Source organism: Salvelinus namaycush, unplaced genomic scaffold (genome assembly GCF_016432855.1).
Source record: "Salvelinus namaycush isolate Seneca unplaced genomic scaffold, SaNama_1.0 Scaffold128, whole genome shotgun sequence".
NCBI lineage: Eukaryota > Metazoa > Chordata > Actinopteri > Salmoniformes > Salmonidae > Salvelinus > Salvelinus namaycush.
The window spans coordinates 21,174-39,597 of NW_024057986.1; the positions used below are offsets into that span (position 1 = coordinate 21,174).

Consider the following 18,424-nt stretch of genomic DNA (forward strand, 5'->3'; position numbering starts at 1 on the left):
TTATTGCGCAACGTTTCGACCCATGATGCATCTATCCTTTATTTCATGTTTCTTTTTGTTGTAACCATCACCTGCATGTTATTAGATGTGTTGTGTGCGTTTGAAACCAATCTGCCTTTTCCTTGCCACTGTGCTGCTGCTTGCTCTAGTTGGGGTTCTGTGATACATGTAGGGAAAGCTAGAAATACATTAGATAAGATCAGAGAGGAGAAGAAAAAACCACAAGTACATAAAACTCTGGGATGTTTAAAATGGTTTCCTTTAAATTAAGTTACAAGTATTGTATACAGCACATAGAGAATCTGCTTCCTGGGTTCAGCGAAGAAGAGTTCATCATTAAATACAATTGTGCGACTTGAACACTGGTCCGGGTGTTACACTGCATGTTGCCTTGTCATGGACTGACAGAACTCTCTCCAGAATGAGGTGGTTTCTCTTCTCTACCTAAAAAGCTTCAATACAATGTGGAAATGCCTGAGTATGAAATGGCAGCCTACTCCCTGTAAAGGAGCCCTAACCTTGTCGTGCTTAATATAGTGAATCGGATGCCATTTAGTTTGCAAACAAAGTTTGCGGTGGTTTCGATGAGAGGAGCAATGCCACTCAGTGGACAGTCATCCCAAAGAAGCAGCAGAAGTTCCTGCAACGGGGGAAGCCATGAGACTAGACATGAAGAGGTGACCCTTTAACCAAACCCCAGGAATAGCACTGTCAAAATACAGAGCCATGACATGGGACAGCCATACAGAACAGAGTCATGACATGGGACAGCCATACAGAACAGAGTCATGACATGGGACAGCCATACAGAACAGAGTCATGACATGGGACAGCCATACAGAACAGAGTCATGACATGGGACAGCCATACAGAACAGAGTCATGACATGGGACAGCCATACAGAACAGAGTCATGACATGGGACAGCCATACAGAACAGAGTCATGACATGGGACAGCCATACAGAACAGAGTCATGACATGGGACAGACATACAGTACAGAGTCATGACATGGGACAGCCATACAGAACAGTCATGACATGGGACAGTCATACAGAAGAGACCTGGTCGGTTCATCAGAGTCAGTCTAATATTGAGACAGAAGAGACCTGGTCGGTTCATCAGAGAGTCAGTCTAATATTGAGACAGAAGAGACCTGGTCGGTTCATCAGAGAGTCAGTCTAATATTGAGACAGAACAGACCTGGTCGGTTCATCAGAGAGTCAGTCTAATATTGAGACAGAAGAGACCTGGTCGGTTCATCAGAGAGTCAGTCTAATATTGAGACAGAACAGACCTGGTCGGTTCATCAGAGAGTCAGTCTAATATTGAGACAGAAGAGACCTGGTCGGTTCATCAGAGAGTCAGTCTAATATTGAGACAGAACAGACCTGGTCGGTTCATCAGAGAGTCAGTCTAATATTGAGACAGAACAGACCTGGTCGGTTCATCAGAGAGTCAGTCTAATATTGAGACAGAAGAGACCTGGTCGGTTCATCAGAGAGTCAGTCTAATATTGAGACAGAACAGACCTGGTCGGTTCATCAGAGAGTCAGTCTAATATTGAGACAGAACAGACCTGGTCGGTTCATCAGAGAGTCAGTCTAATATCGAGACAGAACAGACCTGGTCGGTTCATCAGAGAGTCAGTCTAATATCGAGACAGAACAGACCTGGTCGGTTCATCAGAGAGTCAGTCTAATATTGAGACAGAACAGACCTGGTCGGTTCATCAGAGAGTCAGTCTAATATTGACACAGAAGAGACCTGGTCGGTTCATCAGAGAGTCAGTCTAATATTGAGACAGAAGAGACCTGGTCGGTTCATCAGAGAGTCAGTCTAATATTGAGACAGAACAGACCTGGTCGGTTCATCAGAGAGTCAGTCTAATATTGACACAGAAGAGACCTGGTCGGTTCATCAGAGAGTCAGTCTAATATTGAGACAGAAGAGACCTGGTCGGTTCATCAGAGAGTCAGTCTAATATTGAGACAGAACAGACCTGGTCGGTTCATCAGAGAGTCAGTCTAATATTGAGACAGAACAGACCTGGTCGGTTCATCAGAGAGTCAGTCTAATATTGAGACAGAAGAGACCTGGTCGGTTCATCAGAGAGTCAGTCTAATATTGAGACAGAAGAGACCTGGTCGGTTCATCAGAGAGTCAGTCTAATATTGAGACAGAAGAGACCTGGTCGGTTCATCAGAGAGTCAGTCTAATATTGAGACAGAACAGACCTGGTCGGTTCATCAGAGAGTCAGTCTAATATTGAGACAGAAGAGACCTGGTCGGTTCATCAGAGAGTCAGTCTAATATTGAGACAGAACAGACCTGGTCGGTTCATCAGAGAGTCAGTCTAATATTGAGACAGAAGAGACCTGGTCGGTTCATCAGAGAGTCAGTCTAATATTGAGACAGAAGAGACCTGGTCGGTTCATCAGAGAGTCAGTCTAATATTGAGACAGAAGAGACCTGGTCGGTTCATCAGAGAGTCAGTCTAATATTGAGACAGAACAGACCTGGTCGGTTCATCAGTCAGTGATACACTGTATGATGTTAAATCAATCTGACATTTCAATCTGAGCAAAAACTGCTGAATGAAACCAACTAATAATAAGTGAATAATCTCAACATTAATTCTGTCTTAGCCCCAGTCCCATATCTGTCTGTGCCTTTCAGCCAACTATAATGTCTTTGTCACTTAAACAGATCGAGGACTCTCTCTTCAACCTAAAGTAAATAACAATGGATTTGGCTGTCGCTTGTTTTTGGGATGGGTTGGTTTTATACAGATGCCGAGCGATGTTTAAAAATCGCTGGGGGTGTGTTCAGTAGGACACAACGTTGTGGAGCATTATGTACAACCACATACCTCTCTGAGGTAGAAAAGAAAGTCAACAACACTGCTATTTGTAAATGCTCAACAACGTTAGTGCCTACTGAACGTGGCCCCGCTGCAGTGATGGAAGGTTGGAATCACATGTCGAGCAGAAGAACGCGGGGATCCTCCACCACAGACTTGATTTTACGCAGGAAGGTGACTGCCTCTCTGCCGTCGACCAGCCGATGGTCGTAGGTCAGAGCCACGTACATCATGGGCCGGATCTCCACCTGATGGAGAGAGAGAGAGAGAGAGAGAGAGAAATAACTATACAGCAGACATTAGAAACAAACTGTTCATTAAAATGTATAAAATTTGCCTTCGGCTTCAAAATAATATCCAATTCAAGTTCTGGATGGAGATGAATTTAACTTGTTGACATACAGACGGGAATGCACTGCGGGTGAGACCCACCTTGCCGCCGATGGCCACAGGCCTGTCGAAGATACCGTGCATGCCCAGGATGGCAGACTGGGGTGGGTTGATGATGGGCGTGCCGAACATGGAACCGAACACTCCCCCGTTACTGATGGTGAAGGTACCTCCGTCCATGTCCTCCACAGCCAGCAAATTATTACGAGCCTGGACAAAACACAGCAGGCCAGAGTTTGGTCATTATTTAATGCCATTCGTTTCGTTGATTTATTTTTTGATTTTCTTGGAAGAACTTCTTGGCAGCTTTAAATCACGAGGTGATGTCATCATATTGACATTGTGATAAAACTAGTCAAATCAAACTTTATTAGTCACCTGCGCCAAATACAACAGGTGTAGGTAGACCTTACAGTGAAATGCTTACTTACAAGCCCTTAACCAACAGTGCAGCTTCAAAAATTACAGATAAGAATAAGAGATAAAAGTAACAAGTAATTAAAGAGGAGCAGTAAAAAATAACAATATATACAGGGGGGTGCCGGTACAGAGTCAATGTGGAGGCTATATACAGGGTGTTACGGTACAGAGTCAATGTGGAGGCTATATACAGGGTGTTACGGTACAGAGTCAATGTGGAGACTATATACAGGGTGTTACGGTACAGAGTCAATGTGGAGACTATATACAGGGTGTTACGGTACAGAGTCAATGTGGAGGCTATATACAGGGTGTTACGGTACAGAGTCAATGTGGAGGCTATATATAGGGTATTACGGTACAGAGTCAATGTGGAGGCTATATACAGGGGGTACCGGTACAGAGTCAATGTGGAGGCTATATACAGGGTGTTACGGTACAGAGTCAATGTGGAGGCTATATACAGGGGGTACCGGTACAGAGTCAATGTGGAGGCTATATACAGGGGGTTACGGTACAGAGTCAATGTGGAGGCTATATACAGGGTATTACGGTACAGAGTCAATGTGGAGACTATATATAGGGTATTACGGTACAGAGTCAATGTGGAGACTATATATAGGGTGTTACGGTACAGAGTCAATGTGGAGGCTATATACAGGGGGTACCGGTACAGAGTCAATGTGGAGGCTATATACAGGGTGTTACGGTACAAAGTCAATGTGGAGACTATATACAGGGTGTTACGGTACAGAGTCAATGTGGAGGCTATATACAGGGGGGTGCTGGTACAGAGTCAATGTGGAGGCTATATACAGGGGGGTGCTGGTACAGAGTCAATGTGGAGGCTATATACAGGGGGTACCGGTACAGAGTCAATGTGGAGGCTATATACAGGGGGTACCGGTACAGAGTCAATGTGGAGGCTATATACAGGGTGTTACGGTACAGAGTCAATGTGGAGGCTATATACAGGGGGCGCCGGTACAGAGTCAATGTGGAGGCTATATACAGGGGGCGCCGGTACAGAGTCAATGTGGAGGCTATATACAGGGGGGTGCTGGTACAGAGTCAATGTGGAGGCTATCGCAGTGCTAGCTGCGCCACCAGAGTCTCTGGGTTCACGCCCAGGCTCTGTCGCAGCCGGCCGCAACCGGGAGGTCCGTGGGGCGACGCACAATTGGCATAGCGTCGTCCGGGTTAGGGAGGGTTTGGCCGGTAGGGATATCCTTGTCTCAGTATGTAAAAATGTAATAAAATGTATGCACTCTACTGTAAGTCGCTCTGGATAAGAGCGTCTGCTAAATGACTAAAATGTAAATGTATATACAGGGGGTACCGGTACAGAGTCAATGTGGAGGCTATATACAGGGTATTACGGTACAGAGTCAATGTGGAGGCTATATACAGTGTATTACGGTACAGAGTCAATGTGGAGGCTATATACAGTGTATTACGGTACAGAGTCAACGGTTAGTTGAGGTAGTATGTATAAGGCTCAACCTCAAAGTTCTCCACAGCCAACTCACTGTTACGAGCATGGAGAAAACACAAGGGGGTCAATGGCCATGTCTCGATACTTTAAAATGGTTCCATAAATTGTATTGAGTAAATGGCCATGTCTCGATACTTTAAAATGGTTCCATAAATTGTATTGAGTAAATGGCCATGTCTCGATACTTTAAAATGTTTCCATAAATTGTATTGAGTAAATGGCCATGTCTCGACATTCTACAATGGATCACGTTGGCACTGTGTTTGAATCTTTTTGTTTTCACGGATCTCCGTTAAAACTTCTTGGTGCCGTTTATCACAAGGTGACGCAATCATCCTCTGTGCCTCAGTTGGTATAGCATGGTGCTTGTAAACACCAGGGTTGTGGGTTCGATTCCCGGGACCAACAGTACGTAAAATGTATGTACGTATGATTAAAGTCGCTTTGGATAAAAGCGGCTGCTAAATGGCCTATGTTATTATTTTGTATAATTATCATTGATAAAGCACAACATCATGAACTGATGTATCGTATGTTTACTATGGTGAGACTCATTCATCCCATTCTGACAAAGCTTGGTTACCTTCTCTCCCAGACCGTTGATGGTTTTCTCAATGTCAGCAAAGTTCATGGTCTCTACGTTGCGAATAACCGGTACAACCAGTCCCTGGTGAAGAGGAGCACATATACAAGCAAAAGACTGCAGACCTGTGTGGTCAAAACGACAACAGAGCCGGACAACCAACCCAGTCAACACCCCACACTGAGACAAGGAGCTCCAGCCCCTTCAGAAATAAATAATCAAATAAAAACAACAATTGAATGTATAGATTAGGTCACGCCTCCCACCAACAGCCCTAGACCCAGACATGACAAATAGGGGCAATTACAAAAAAAATATATATAGGTTCATAATTAAGTTAAGAGAGAATGTATAGGTCACATGTCCTTTGTGCCTTACCTTCGGAGTGGCCACAGCCACACTGATATCGACATAATCCCTGTAAACTATCTCTTTGGTTGTATCATCAATCACTGGGAAGAGCAAGAGAAGAAATATCAATCATTCTCACTTTTAAAAAAACAAAAAACTTCAATAGCATTTACCGTTTCAATCCAATGCATTCTGGGCTCTCCGGCAAAGACATTGAGTTAGAAGTCTCAGAGCTATTATAAGTTGATGTGTATAAGCTTCCTCCTACAAACAGAAGACCATAACTTCATCAAAGCCAGTTTACTTTAACATGTAACCGTTGAAATAAGTGTCTGTGGTGTTGGAAGCAGAGTTAACTTCTACACCTGCACTAGGTTTTGGCCTTTCTAGGGAGTTTTTCCTAGCCACCGTGCTTCTACACCTGCATTGCTTGCTGTTTGGGGGTTTAAGGCTGGGGTTCTATACAGCACTTTGAGATATCAGCTGATGTAAGAAGGGCTTTATAAATACATTTGATTTGACAATCGGGGGAAATGTTTTGTTGTTGTTGTAGTAAATTCCATAGTTTTCTAGAAATCCTGTTCGAGGATTCCCGGATTTCCTGCTTATTCCGGGAATTTTCCAACTACGATTTCTGGAAAAACCTTAGTTGGGAGAAAAACTGAGAGAGAGTCTTAACCTCCGTTGACAGAAGGCTGGTCCATGAGAGCGTGGGCTGAAGCCTTAACGAAGGCCGACATGAAGCCAAGCTTGATGTTATGTTTCTTCAAGAAAGCATCTTTATGGAGCTTCCTCATCTCCTGGATGTTGCTACAGAGGGAGGGGGAGAGAAGAACCGTTAAAGCAGACTGTGTCTGTAGGAAGCATCTTTATGGGGTTTTCCTCATCTCCTGGATGTTGCTACAGAGGGAGGGGGAGAGAAGAACCGTTAAAGCAGACTGTGTCTGTAGGAAGCATCTTTATGGGGTTTTCCTCATCTCCTGGATGTTGCTACAGAGGGAGGGGGAGAGAAGAACCGTTAAAGCAGACTGTGTCTGTAGGAAGCATCTTTATGGGGTTTTCCTCATCTCCTGGATGTTGCTACAGAGGGAGGGGGAGAGAAGAACCGTTAAAGCAGACTGTGTCTGTAGGAAGCATCTTTATGGAGCTTCCTCATCTCCTGGATGTTGCTACAGAGGGAGGGGGAGAGAAGAACCGTTAAAGCAGACTGTGTCTGTAGGAAGCATCTTTATGGGGTTTTCCTCATCTCCTGGATGTTGCTACAGAGGGAGGGGGAGAGAAGAACCGTTAAAGCAGGCCCTTTATGGGGTTTTCCCATCTCCTGGAGGAATTACTGTAAGAGGACTGGGTCGTTTTTTGGAAAACATGCCATTTTGAAGTGTCTATGTCTATGTATCTGTATGGTGGCAGCCATTTTGAAGTGTCTATGTCTGTGTATCTGTATGGTGGCATGTGCATCCGTGAAACCACTGGGCCTTCTGGGATGAATAAAGTGATATTGTATCGGACATCAACAGCAGCAGTGTGTTACATCGTCTCACCTCATGTCTATCTCGTTGAAGGTGGTGAGCATGGCACAGGTCTGCTGAGCCTCCTTCAGTCGCTGGGCGATCCTCAGCCTCATACGATTCATCTTTACCTGGAACGAATAACGAGACAAAATCGGTTGGTTGTTGATTGGACGCATCTGTACGTTTTTTTTCTTCTTCTCAATAAACGAGAGTAAGACACTTGTCTTGGTTTGAAACCAGCCTAAGGCTTTATCCCTGCTATTTCATCTCGCCCTGTCAGTATGGGAGTGTTGGCCTGAAGCTGGCCTGGTGTAGAGAGGTCGTACCCTGCTCTCTGTCCTGGCCCCATGGGCTGCTGCTGCTGGTGGTGTTGCAGTGGGCTTGACCGCAGAAACTAGAGAGAGGAAAAAATAAAATAAAACTATTATGCAAAAAATATATAAGTTTAAGTGAGACCCTATCCCCACTTAAATGCTTTTATCATTCCACTAAAGTTAACATGAATGAAATGTTTGATTATAACAGCAGCTGACGACGTACAAGGTTTGGCTTGTGCTGCCAAGGAGGGTACGGCAACAGGGACGGCGGACAGCGTTGGGGGAGGGGCAGCGGCTGCTGCAGGGACCTCTGCTGCTGGGGCGGCTTTGGCTGCTGCAGGGACCTCTGCTGCTGGGGCGGCTTTGGCTGCTGCAGGGACCTCTGCTGCTGGGGCGGCTTTGGATGCTGCTGCTGACCAGAGAAAAAGAGACATTCAGATCTAGCTACAGATTGCTACACCAGATAACGTGACAGAACCAGAGATTGTTAGTATCCATTATACTGGCCGTTCCAGGTTTCCCTATCTTTGTTCTCGATTCTGGCCAAACATGTATCTACTAAAATCTCTGTCCCCCATTTGCAGGTGCTGCGTTTGAATTAATTAAAATAAATACATGTTTTGCCATTTTAGTCACTACACACGTCAGCTACTGCAGCGACTGAAATGACTGCATCACTACACACGTCAGCTACTGCAGCGACTGAAATGACTGCATCACTACACACGTCAGCTACTGCAGCGACTGAAATGACTGCATCACTACACACGTCAGCTACTGCAGCGACTGAAATGACTGCATCATTACACACGTCAGCTACTGCAGCGACTGAAATGACTGCATCACTACACACGTCGGCTACTGCAGCGACTGAAATGACTGCATCATTACACACGTCAGCTACTGCAGCGACTGAAATGACTGCATCACTACACACGTCGGCTACTGCAGCGACTGAAATGACTGCATCACTACACACGTCAGCTACTGCAGCGACTGAAATGACTGCATCACTACACAACGTCAGCTACTGCAGCGACTGAAATGACTGCATCACTACACACGTCAGCTACTGCAGCGACTGAAATGACTGCATCACTACACACGTCAGCTACTGCAGCGACTGAAATGACTGCATCACTACACACGTCAGCTACTGCAGCGACTGAAATGACTGCATCACTACATAACGTCAGCTACTGCAGCGACTGAAATGACTGCATCACTACACAACGTCAGCTACTGCAGCGACTGAAATGACTGCATCACTACACACGTCAGCTACCGCAGCGACTGAAATGACTGCATCACTACATAACGTCAGCTACCGCAGCGACTGAAATGACTGCATCACTACATAACGTCAGCTACCGCAGCGACTGAAATGACTGCATCACTACACACGTCGGCTACCGCAGCGACTGAAATGACTGCATCACTACACACGTCAGCTACCGCAGCGACTGAAATGACTGCATCACTACACACGTCAGCTACTGCAGCGACTGAAATGACTGCATCACTACACACGTCGGCTACTGCAGCGACTGAAATGACTGCATCACTACACAACGTCAGCTACTGCAGCGACTGAAATGACTGCATCACTACACACGTCAGCTACTGCAGCGACTGAAATGACTGCATCACTACACACGTCAGCTACTGCAGCGACTGAAATGACTGCATCACTACACACGTCAGCTACTGCAGCGACTGAAATGACTGCATCACTACACACATCGGCTACTGCAGCGACTGAAATGACTGCATCATTACACACGTCAGCTACTGCAGCGACTGAAATGACTGCATCACTACATAACGTCAGCTACTGCAGCGACTGAAATGACTGCATCACTACACACATCGGCTACTGCAGCGACTGAAATGACTGCATCACTACACACGTCGGCTACTGCAGCGACTGAAATGACTGCATCACTACATAACGTCAGCTACTGCAGCGACTGAAATGACTGCATCACTACACACGTCAGCTACTGCAGCGACTGAAATGACTGCATCACTACACACGTCAGCTACTGCAGCGACTGAAATGACTGCATCACTCAAAGAGCTGCAGTTAGTCTCAGAGTGGGTGGCAAGGAATAAGTTAAAGTCCTAAATATTTCAAAAACTAGAAGCATTGTGTTTGGGACAAATCATTCACTAAATCCTAAACCTCAACTAAATCTTGTACTAAATAATGTGGAAAATGAGCAAGTTGAGGAGACTAAACTGCTTGGAGTAACCCTGGATTGTAAACTGTCATGGTCAAAACATATTGATACAACTGTAGCTAAGATGGGGAGAAGTCTGTCCATAATAAAGAGCAGCTCTACCTTCTTAACAGCACCATCAACAAGGCAGGTCCTACAGGCCCTAGTTTTGTTGCACCTGGACTACTGTTGAGTCGTGTGGTCAGGTGTCACAAAGAGGGACCTCAGAAAATTGCAATTGGCTCAGAACAGGGCAGCACGGCTGACCCTTAAATGTACACAGAGAGCTAATATTAATGATATGCATGTCCATCTCTCATGGCTCAAAGTGGAAGAGAGATTGACTTCATCACTACTTGTTTTTGTAAGAAGTGTTGACAAACTGAATGTACCGAGGTGTCTGTTTGAACTACTGGCACACAGCTCAGACACCCATGCATACCCCACAAGACATGCCACCAGAGGTGTCTTCACAGTCCCCATGTCCAGAACAGACTACGGGAGGCGCACAGTACTACATAGAACCATGACTACATGGAACTCTATTCCACATCAGTTAACCAGCAGTAAAAACAGTGTAGCTCCTTTTTTAGATTCTACAAGGGCATCAGACTGTTAAACAGCCATCACTAGCTACTGCCTACCTCCTTTTTTGAGTTTGAAGAGGGGATTCCCGGCCTCTACCCTCCCTCCATCTGGCACCAGGAGCTCCGTGACCACACCGGCCGCCGGAGACGGCACCTGCAACGAGGTCTGAGACAAAACGCATTCTTGTTATCAAACCGTACACACAGTTAGTCAAATTACAAACATACTACATTATTTGATAGCTTGACTTTTCTAAATATCTGATCATCAATGACATCATAAGGCTAGGCCCCTTTTTTTCTCCACTTCCTGTCTGAATGACGTGCCCAAAGTAAACTGCCTGTTACTCAGGCCCTGAAGCCAGGATATGGTACCATTGGAAAGAAAACACTTTGAAGTTTGTAGAAATGTTAAATTAATGTAGGATAATATAACACAATAGATATGGTAGGAGAAAATCCAAAGAAAATCCAACCGGGAAATGTTTTTAAACAGTTAAAGGCTATATTGTGTATATATCCTATATATAAATGTGACTTAGTGTTTACAGGACCTTGTCAGTCTCGATCTCACACACCACCTCATCCTCTTTCACTGAATCTCCAACAGCTGGAAAATACCAAAGGAAGGTATTACTGTCCTGCACAAAACCTAGATGGCAACAAGACAGTAAACATGAGCCGAGTGGATTTTCCCCGAGACTACCTTTCTCCCACCTGACGTCCCCTTCTGTGATCGACTCAGAGAACGGAGGGGTGTTGACGGTGACAACTTCCTCCCCTGATTTAAAAAATAAAATGTCAGGCAGATTTGATTTAAAACAGTAACTTTAATACACAGAGAAAGACGAGAGAGATGTTTGAATACATACTACGTGCTGCAGACGTCTTGAAGGATCTAATGTGGAAGACAACAATTGATGACGGAGACTCACATCTAAAACACAGAAGAAGAAAACATGTTTATTATGTAGCAGCCTATAAACTAGCCTATAAAGTAGCCTCTTGTAAAACAAGGGGTTTAAAACCAGCGCAACACCTATTAAAAGACTCTCAAACATAATTATTGACACAAACATTTTCTGTATCAAACAAAAAAAACACATGTGAAACCTTCAGATGACTCCAGATTTGTTCATCAGCCCGAGGCCAAACATACTGAGATAAAACTCAGGACCAAGAGAGGACACTTACAACTGAGTGTTCCCGTAGACAACCCTGTTGCTAGTGGAGAGGCCTTCAACGAGATAAAAGGAGAGAGAGAGAAAGAGAAAAAATAGAGTGGGAGAGAGAGAGCGGATGAGAAAAGAGTGAGAAAGAGAGGAAGACAGCGAGAAAGAGAGGAAGACAGAGTGAAAGAGGGAGAGCGGGGAATTGAGGATATTATTATTATCATCAACAGAGTGATTACCACTGTTGAGTCAGTCTATTCTTGAGAACACTGGGTGTATAGCTACATTAACAGCTCCATGATGATGGGGATATATTATCTACTTACAGGCCTTCCAGTGCTCTAAGATACTTAATGGACATGACAGTCATCATACAGAGCATGTTTTTCTCAGATTTATAAACCAGAATAAAAGGCCCATTGTCTTACATTAGTCCTGGGTGGGCCGTGTTAATCATGCACAAAACAGAACAAAAAAAGGACTGAAAAGGACTTGTCTAAAGAGGAAAGCTTGTTTTTTAGTTTGTGAAACGTTTTGTTACGGTGTGCACTAAAACGCTAAACCCTAACGTAACGCTAAACCCTAACGACCTGAACAGAGAAGGAGAGAGAAAGGCCTACTCACCTGAAGCAGTACTTCCAGCCAGCACATTATTACCCTGAAAATAAATGTTTACGGGAGAAAGATAAACATCCAGGTTAATTCACCACTGGGCTGCTTCAGAATCAATAGACATATTAATTCTATGTTTGTGATTCCATGAAGTTTCCATTAAATTTGTAGCAGTTGAGGCAAATAGAATACTGCGCTGGTGTGTTTATATCCTTTAACTACCTCCTATTGGCCTAACACTACCTCCTACTCCTACTTATATCCTATAACTACCTCCACGGATACACGTTATCCCCCACTTTCCTTCCCCTCCGATACACGTTATCCCCCTCTGATACACGTTATCCCCCTCTGATACACGTTATCCCCCTCTGATACACGTTATCCCCCTCTGATACACGTTATCCCCCGCTTTCCTTCCCCTCTGATACACGCTATCCCCCTCTGATACACGTTATCCCCCACTGATACACGTTATCCCCACTGATACACGTTATCCCCCACTTTCCTTCCCCTCTGATACACGTTATCCCCCACTGATACACGTTATCCCCCACTGATACACGTTATCCCCCACTGATACACGTTATCCCCCACTGATACACGTTATCCCCCTCTTTCCTTCCCATCTGATACACGTTATCCCCCACTGATACACGTTATCCCCCACTGATACACGTTATCCCCCACTGATACACGTTATCCCCCACTGATACACGTTATCCCCCACTGATACACGTTATCCCCCTCTTTCCTTCCCCTCTGATACACGATATCCCCCACTGATACACGTTATCCCCCACTGATACACGTTATCCCCCTCTGATACACGTTATCCCCCTCTGATACTACACGTTATCCCCCTCTTTCCTTCCCCTCTGATACACGATATCCCCCACTGATACACGTTATCCCCCACTGATACACGTTATCCCCCACTGATACACGTTATCCCCCTCTTCCCTTCCCCTCTGATACACGTTATCTCCCACTTTCCTTCCCCTCTGATACACGTTATCCCCCTCTGATACACGTTATCCCCCACTGATACACGTTATCCCCCTCTGATACACGTTATCCCCCACTGATACACGTTATCCCCCTCTTTCCTTCCCCTCTGATACACGATATCCCCCACTGATACACGTTATGCCCCTCTGATAACACGTTATGCCCCTCTGATAACACGTTATGCCCCTCTGATAACACGTTATGCCCCTCTGATAACACGTTATGCCCCTCTGATAACACGTTATGCCCCTCTGATAACACGTTATGCCCCTCTGATAACACGTTATGCCCCTCTGATAACACGTTATGCCCCTCTGATAACACGTTATGCCCCTCTGATAACACGTTATGCCCCTCTGATAACACGTTATGCCCCTCTGATAACACGTTATGCCCCTCTGATACACGTTATGCCCCTCTGATACACGTTATGCCCCTCTGATACACGTTATGCCCCTCTTTCCTTCCCCTCTGATACACGTTATCCCCCACTGATACACGATATCCCCCACTGATGCACGTTATCCCCCACTGATACACGTTATCCCCCACTGATACACGTTATCCCCCACTGATACACGTTATCCCCCACTGATACACGTTATCCCCCACTGATACACGTTATCCCCCACTGATACACGTTATCCCCCACTGATACACGTTATCCCCCACTGATACACGTTATCCCCACTGATACACGTTATCCCCACTGATACACGTTATCCCCCTCTTTCCTTCCCCTCTGATACACGATATCCCCCACTGATACACGTTATCCCCCTCTGATACACGTTATCCCCCTCTGATACACGTTATCCCCCTCTGATACACGTTATCCCCCTCTGATACACGTTATCCCCCTCTGATACACGTTATCCCCCACTGATACACGTTATCCCCCTCTTTCCTTCCCCTCTGATACACGTTATCCCCCACTGATACACGTTATCCCCCACTGATGCACGTTATCCCCCACTGATGCACGTTATCCCCCACTGATACACGTTATCCCCCACTGATGCACGTTATCCCCCACTGATGCACGTTATCCCCCACTGATACACGTTATCCCCCACTGATACACGTTATCCCCCACTGATACACGTTATCCCCCACTGATACACGTTATCCCCACTGATACACGTTATCCCCCTCTTTCCTTCCCCTCTGATACACGATATCCCCCACTGATACACGTTATCCCCCACTGATACACGTTATCCCCCACTGATACACGTTATCCCCCACTGATACACGTTATCCCCCTCTTTCCTTCCCCTCTGATACACGTTATCCCCCACTGAGACACAATATCCCCCACTGAGACACAATATCCCCCACTGAGACACGTGATCCCCCTCTGATACACGTGATCCCCCTCTGATACACGTGATCCCCCTCTGATACACGTTATCCCCCTCTGATACACGTTATCCCCCTCTGATACACGTTATCCCCCTCTGATACACGTTATCCCCCTCTGATACACGTTATCCCCCTCTGATACACGTTATCCCCCTCTGATACACGTTATCCCCCTCTGATACACGTTATCCCCCTCTGATACACGTTATCCCCCTCTGATACACGTTATCCCCCTCTGATACACGTTATCCCCCTCTGATACACGTTATCCCCCTCTGATACACGTTATCCCCCTCTGATACACGTTATCCCCCTCTGATACACGTTATCCCCCTCTGATACACCGCTCTCATTTATCTTTTTTAAATTCTCTCTCTTTTTCAGTCTATGGTTTTCATCTGTAGTACCCCATCACCTAACAACCTTCATACAATACAATTACTGGATAACATTTCCTATCGACAAAAAAAAGTAATCACCTACGGAGTCACCGAACTAGTGGATGATTACGCCAGTTGAATTGGTTGCTGTTCAAACAAACATTTGATGAAATGCATGCAATCTGATCCAGCACAATACCCCAGTACAGCCATTGCCTTTACCGGAGCAATGCATGTTATGTATTGGCCTTAGGCCTAGCTCTGATCAGGCCATTGATAACAAACTAGTTTGGCAATGTGTGTTTACTCAAATGGGGCGCTGGAATAAACCCTCTTCGGGACAGTCACGTGTGGCATAGTGTTTAACACAAACACCTCAATCAAGTAGCTAATGATTTGTCACGGGCATAGAAATCTGACTCTTCTCTTAGCTATCTGGTAGTGGGTCAGTGTGAAATATTCAAAGAGTAGCTAGCTATAGTTATGCTTACACTGGCCAAGGCATAGGTTAGGTTGTGTAGGTTGGTGTAGGTGAAAGTGGGGTTGCAGAGACACCTGAAGACTCGCTGAACTCCACACAAGGCTAGTTCATGCATGGCATGACACGGGCTATTTCTAGCATAGGTTTCAAGCAGAGGTCAAGCTGTGAAATGGACGAGAAAGTCAAATGTACTGCTAGCTGGGTAATAACTCTCTTCAGTCTGTGCATGAGAGTTGTGGCTCAAGTGTGTCTTGACAATGATGTGAATGTGTATAGCTAGCTAACGTTACTACCTAAGGCAGTGGTTCACAACCAGGGGTACTGGAGGGCTCATAGGAGGTACTTGAGAAAACGCATGAGACCATATGCTTACTACAGTAACATGCATATGAGGGGGTAGGCTACCTCAGGGGTACCCAGGGCAGAGCAAAATTCAGTTGGAGGTACAACAACCGAAAGGGCTTGGGAACCACTGACCTAAGGCATTAGAGCAGTGTTGCATGCCTGACAAGTCACACTCACGCTTCTTAATTTGGAAGCTGGATTCTAGAGAACATCAGTAACGTTAGTAAGCTAACTAGTTAATTTGGCTAGCTTGGTAGCTAGCAATATTATGGTAGCTAGGCTAGCTAACTAACTAGTTAACCGGCAAAGCCATGCTAACGAACAACTGATACCAGAGTTAGAAAAACCATAATGCTAGCAAAACTAGCTAAATAGTTAGCAAATACGCTCATAATCGCTAACTAGCAAGCTAACGTTAGCGTCACCGATTAAGCGAACATTAGTTCTCTATTCGATCCTCAAATAATTTACTTAGCTAGCTAAGTGAATGGTTTTAGTGATATTCATACCAACCAAGCACAGCTAGCTATCCAAATATGTATATTTCATAAATATAGTTAAGAGGGAAACGCAAGCCATTTCCTTAGCAGCTTAGCAAGACACAGACTGGTGGCATTCTGTCCTTGGAATGGTAGGCTAATATGCTAAGGCCTATTCCCCGGTAGCTAACGGTATGGCCTTGAAAAAAAGCTTTGCCGAACCCAACCATTCGGTACACGTGGAAATTGAATTGGTACTTCTCTCCTACCTGACTTAGCGCAGACAGAGAGCGCCCAAGTATCCTGCAAAGACATCGGGAATGCGATAACATAGCTTCAACTGCGGTGGCAAACCGACCAAGGAAGCAGTACGGAAGTTCAGAACACCTGGGATAGTAGTAGGGGCGGTACCGTGGGTTACGGCTAGAAGGGATCCACCTTTTGTCAAATAAACGTCAGATTTTACTTTTCGTAGCAGCAGATTAGGAGCATTTACGCAGTGTGTTAAGATAATTGACGTGGCAGTTTAGGATCATTAGGTTAGGGTTAGATAAAACTGTCTATTTTTTACGTTTATTTGACAAAAGATGGATCTCATCTAGCTATGACTGCTGCCGACAGGAAAAAACGAGGGACAAACCAATGTCGTTTTTATGACAGGGGAGGTAGCTCATGCCAAATAAATGATGTACAACTACAGACAGTCCAGAAGTTTAGGCTGCCTTTTGTTATTTAAAATATTTAACACAACTTTAAATACGGTTTTAATTGCTTCAGAGGCTTATTAATTCAATCGTCTTGGGGTTTTATGTGACCAACGTGTGAAAAGAAAATGCGTGTGTGTAAAATGGTGGTGGGGAAACAAAAATAAGAACCTCACATACTTTCTACACGCAAAATTGACATAAAATTTTCCAAGAAATGTCGGATATTTTTTTTCTTTCATCCAGTTCCCACAGAGGCAGTAATGGTACGTGCTAATTTCTATGACGTTGATTTAATTATAGTGTGCCACGCCCCCTCCTCATGTGGAATGATTGTGGATGAAATACAGTAACCCTGTTTATAATAACCCCTTCTCCCCTGTGGCACGCATCATTCCAGCTCTCGTCTCTGGACAGCTACTGGACGCCTACATTCACTCAGAACAACTGGTAGGCAGGCGGTGTTTGTGGGGTCTTTGGAAGTAGAAAAGTAGGCACTAGGCTGCAACAAAAATCTATTCAACATAAGAGTGTGCTAATTTAAAGTAACTGTGCAGATATTCATGTTCTTTTTATTCAAATAAAATAGTGTGATTGGATTTGATCAAATTAATAACAGATATTCTCATTTGGGTCTTAACTTAACTTGTCTGCTGCTACTTTGATATATGGAGCATTTATATATATATATATGTAAAAAGAAAAGGCTAGTGCCAGTCATTTCAGTGAACAGTTTTCTTTAAAAATGTGATTTGAATTGTGCTTCTACAGGATGCATATTTGCATAATTCTAGCATTGACATTACCTTAATCTTTTTGAGGTAAAATGTGAGTAATATTGTTTGCTTCTGCATCATTGCTGCACACTATGAATACATACAAATATTGTTGTCTAGTAGATGACTTCACAAAACGTATAACTTTCAAACTGCCAGTAAAATACAGTGTTTTATATTTATTACCAAAATTATAGTTTTAATCACAAATACACTATTTGAGTTAATCTGTTAAATATAGTTTTGTTTTGTCATTAAAATTATATGTTGTTTTTCTGGGGAAAATAACTTTACATTTTGCAGTATTGATGATTTTCCACAAACAATATTGTTATCCTTTAAAGATTTTATTACAACAGTT

At 44.5% G+C, this 18,424-nt stretch overlaps 1 protein-coding gene across 4 annotated transcripts; it reads right to left on the reverse strand.

The window, feature by feature from the left end:
- Positions 1 to 240: 240 nt before the first annotated feature.
- On the reverse strand, positions 241 to 17,060 carry LOC120036270 (dihydrolipoyllysine-residue succinyltransferase component of 2-oxoglutarate dehydrogenase complex, mitochondrial-like). Of its 4 annotated transcripts, XR_005474445.1 has the most exons (16): positions 16,853 to 17,054; positions 12,535 to 12,568; positions 11,933 to 11,975; positions 11,611 to 11,675; positions 11,445 to 11,519; positions 11,293 to 11,348; positions 10,796 to 10,904; positions 8,153 to 8,341; positions 7,939 to 8,006; positions 7,643 to 7,740; positions 6,781 to 6,911; positions 6,129 to 6,202; positions 5,751 to 5,834; positions 3,295 to 3,462; positions 1,109 to 3,110; positions 241 to 1,063 (listed from the first exon to the last, which is right to left on the reverse strand). XR_005474445.1 is itself a non-coding variant. In XM_038982746.1 (15 exons), the coding sequence occupies exons 1-15, from the start codon at positions 16,913 to 16,915 to the stop codon at positions 2,976 to 2,978; spliced, it is 1,392 nt and encodes a 463-aa protein (XP_038838674.1). In that variant the 5' UTR covers positions 16,916 to 17,054; the 3' UTR covers positions 241 to 2,975. The 4 variants fall into 4 exon arrangements, 3 of the variants coding, with proteins under 3 accessions (XP_038838674.1, XP_038838675.1, XP_038838677.1); XM_038982746.1 differs by having other exon boundaries at positions 241 to 3,110; XM_038982747.1 differs by having other exon boundaries at positions 241 to 3,110; positions 8,153 to 8,338; positions 16,853 to 17,052.
- Between the last annotated feature and the right edge of the window lie 1,364 nt (positions 17,061 to 18,424).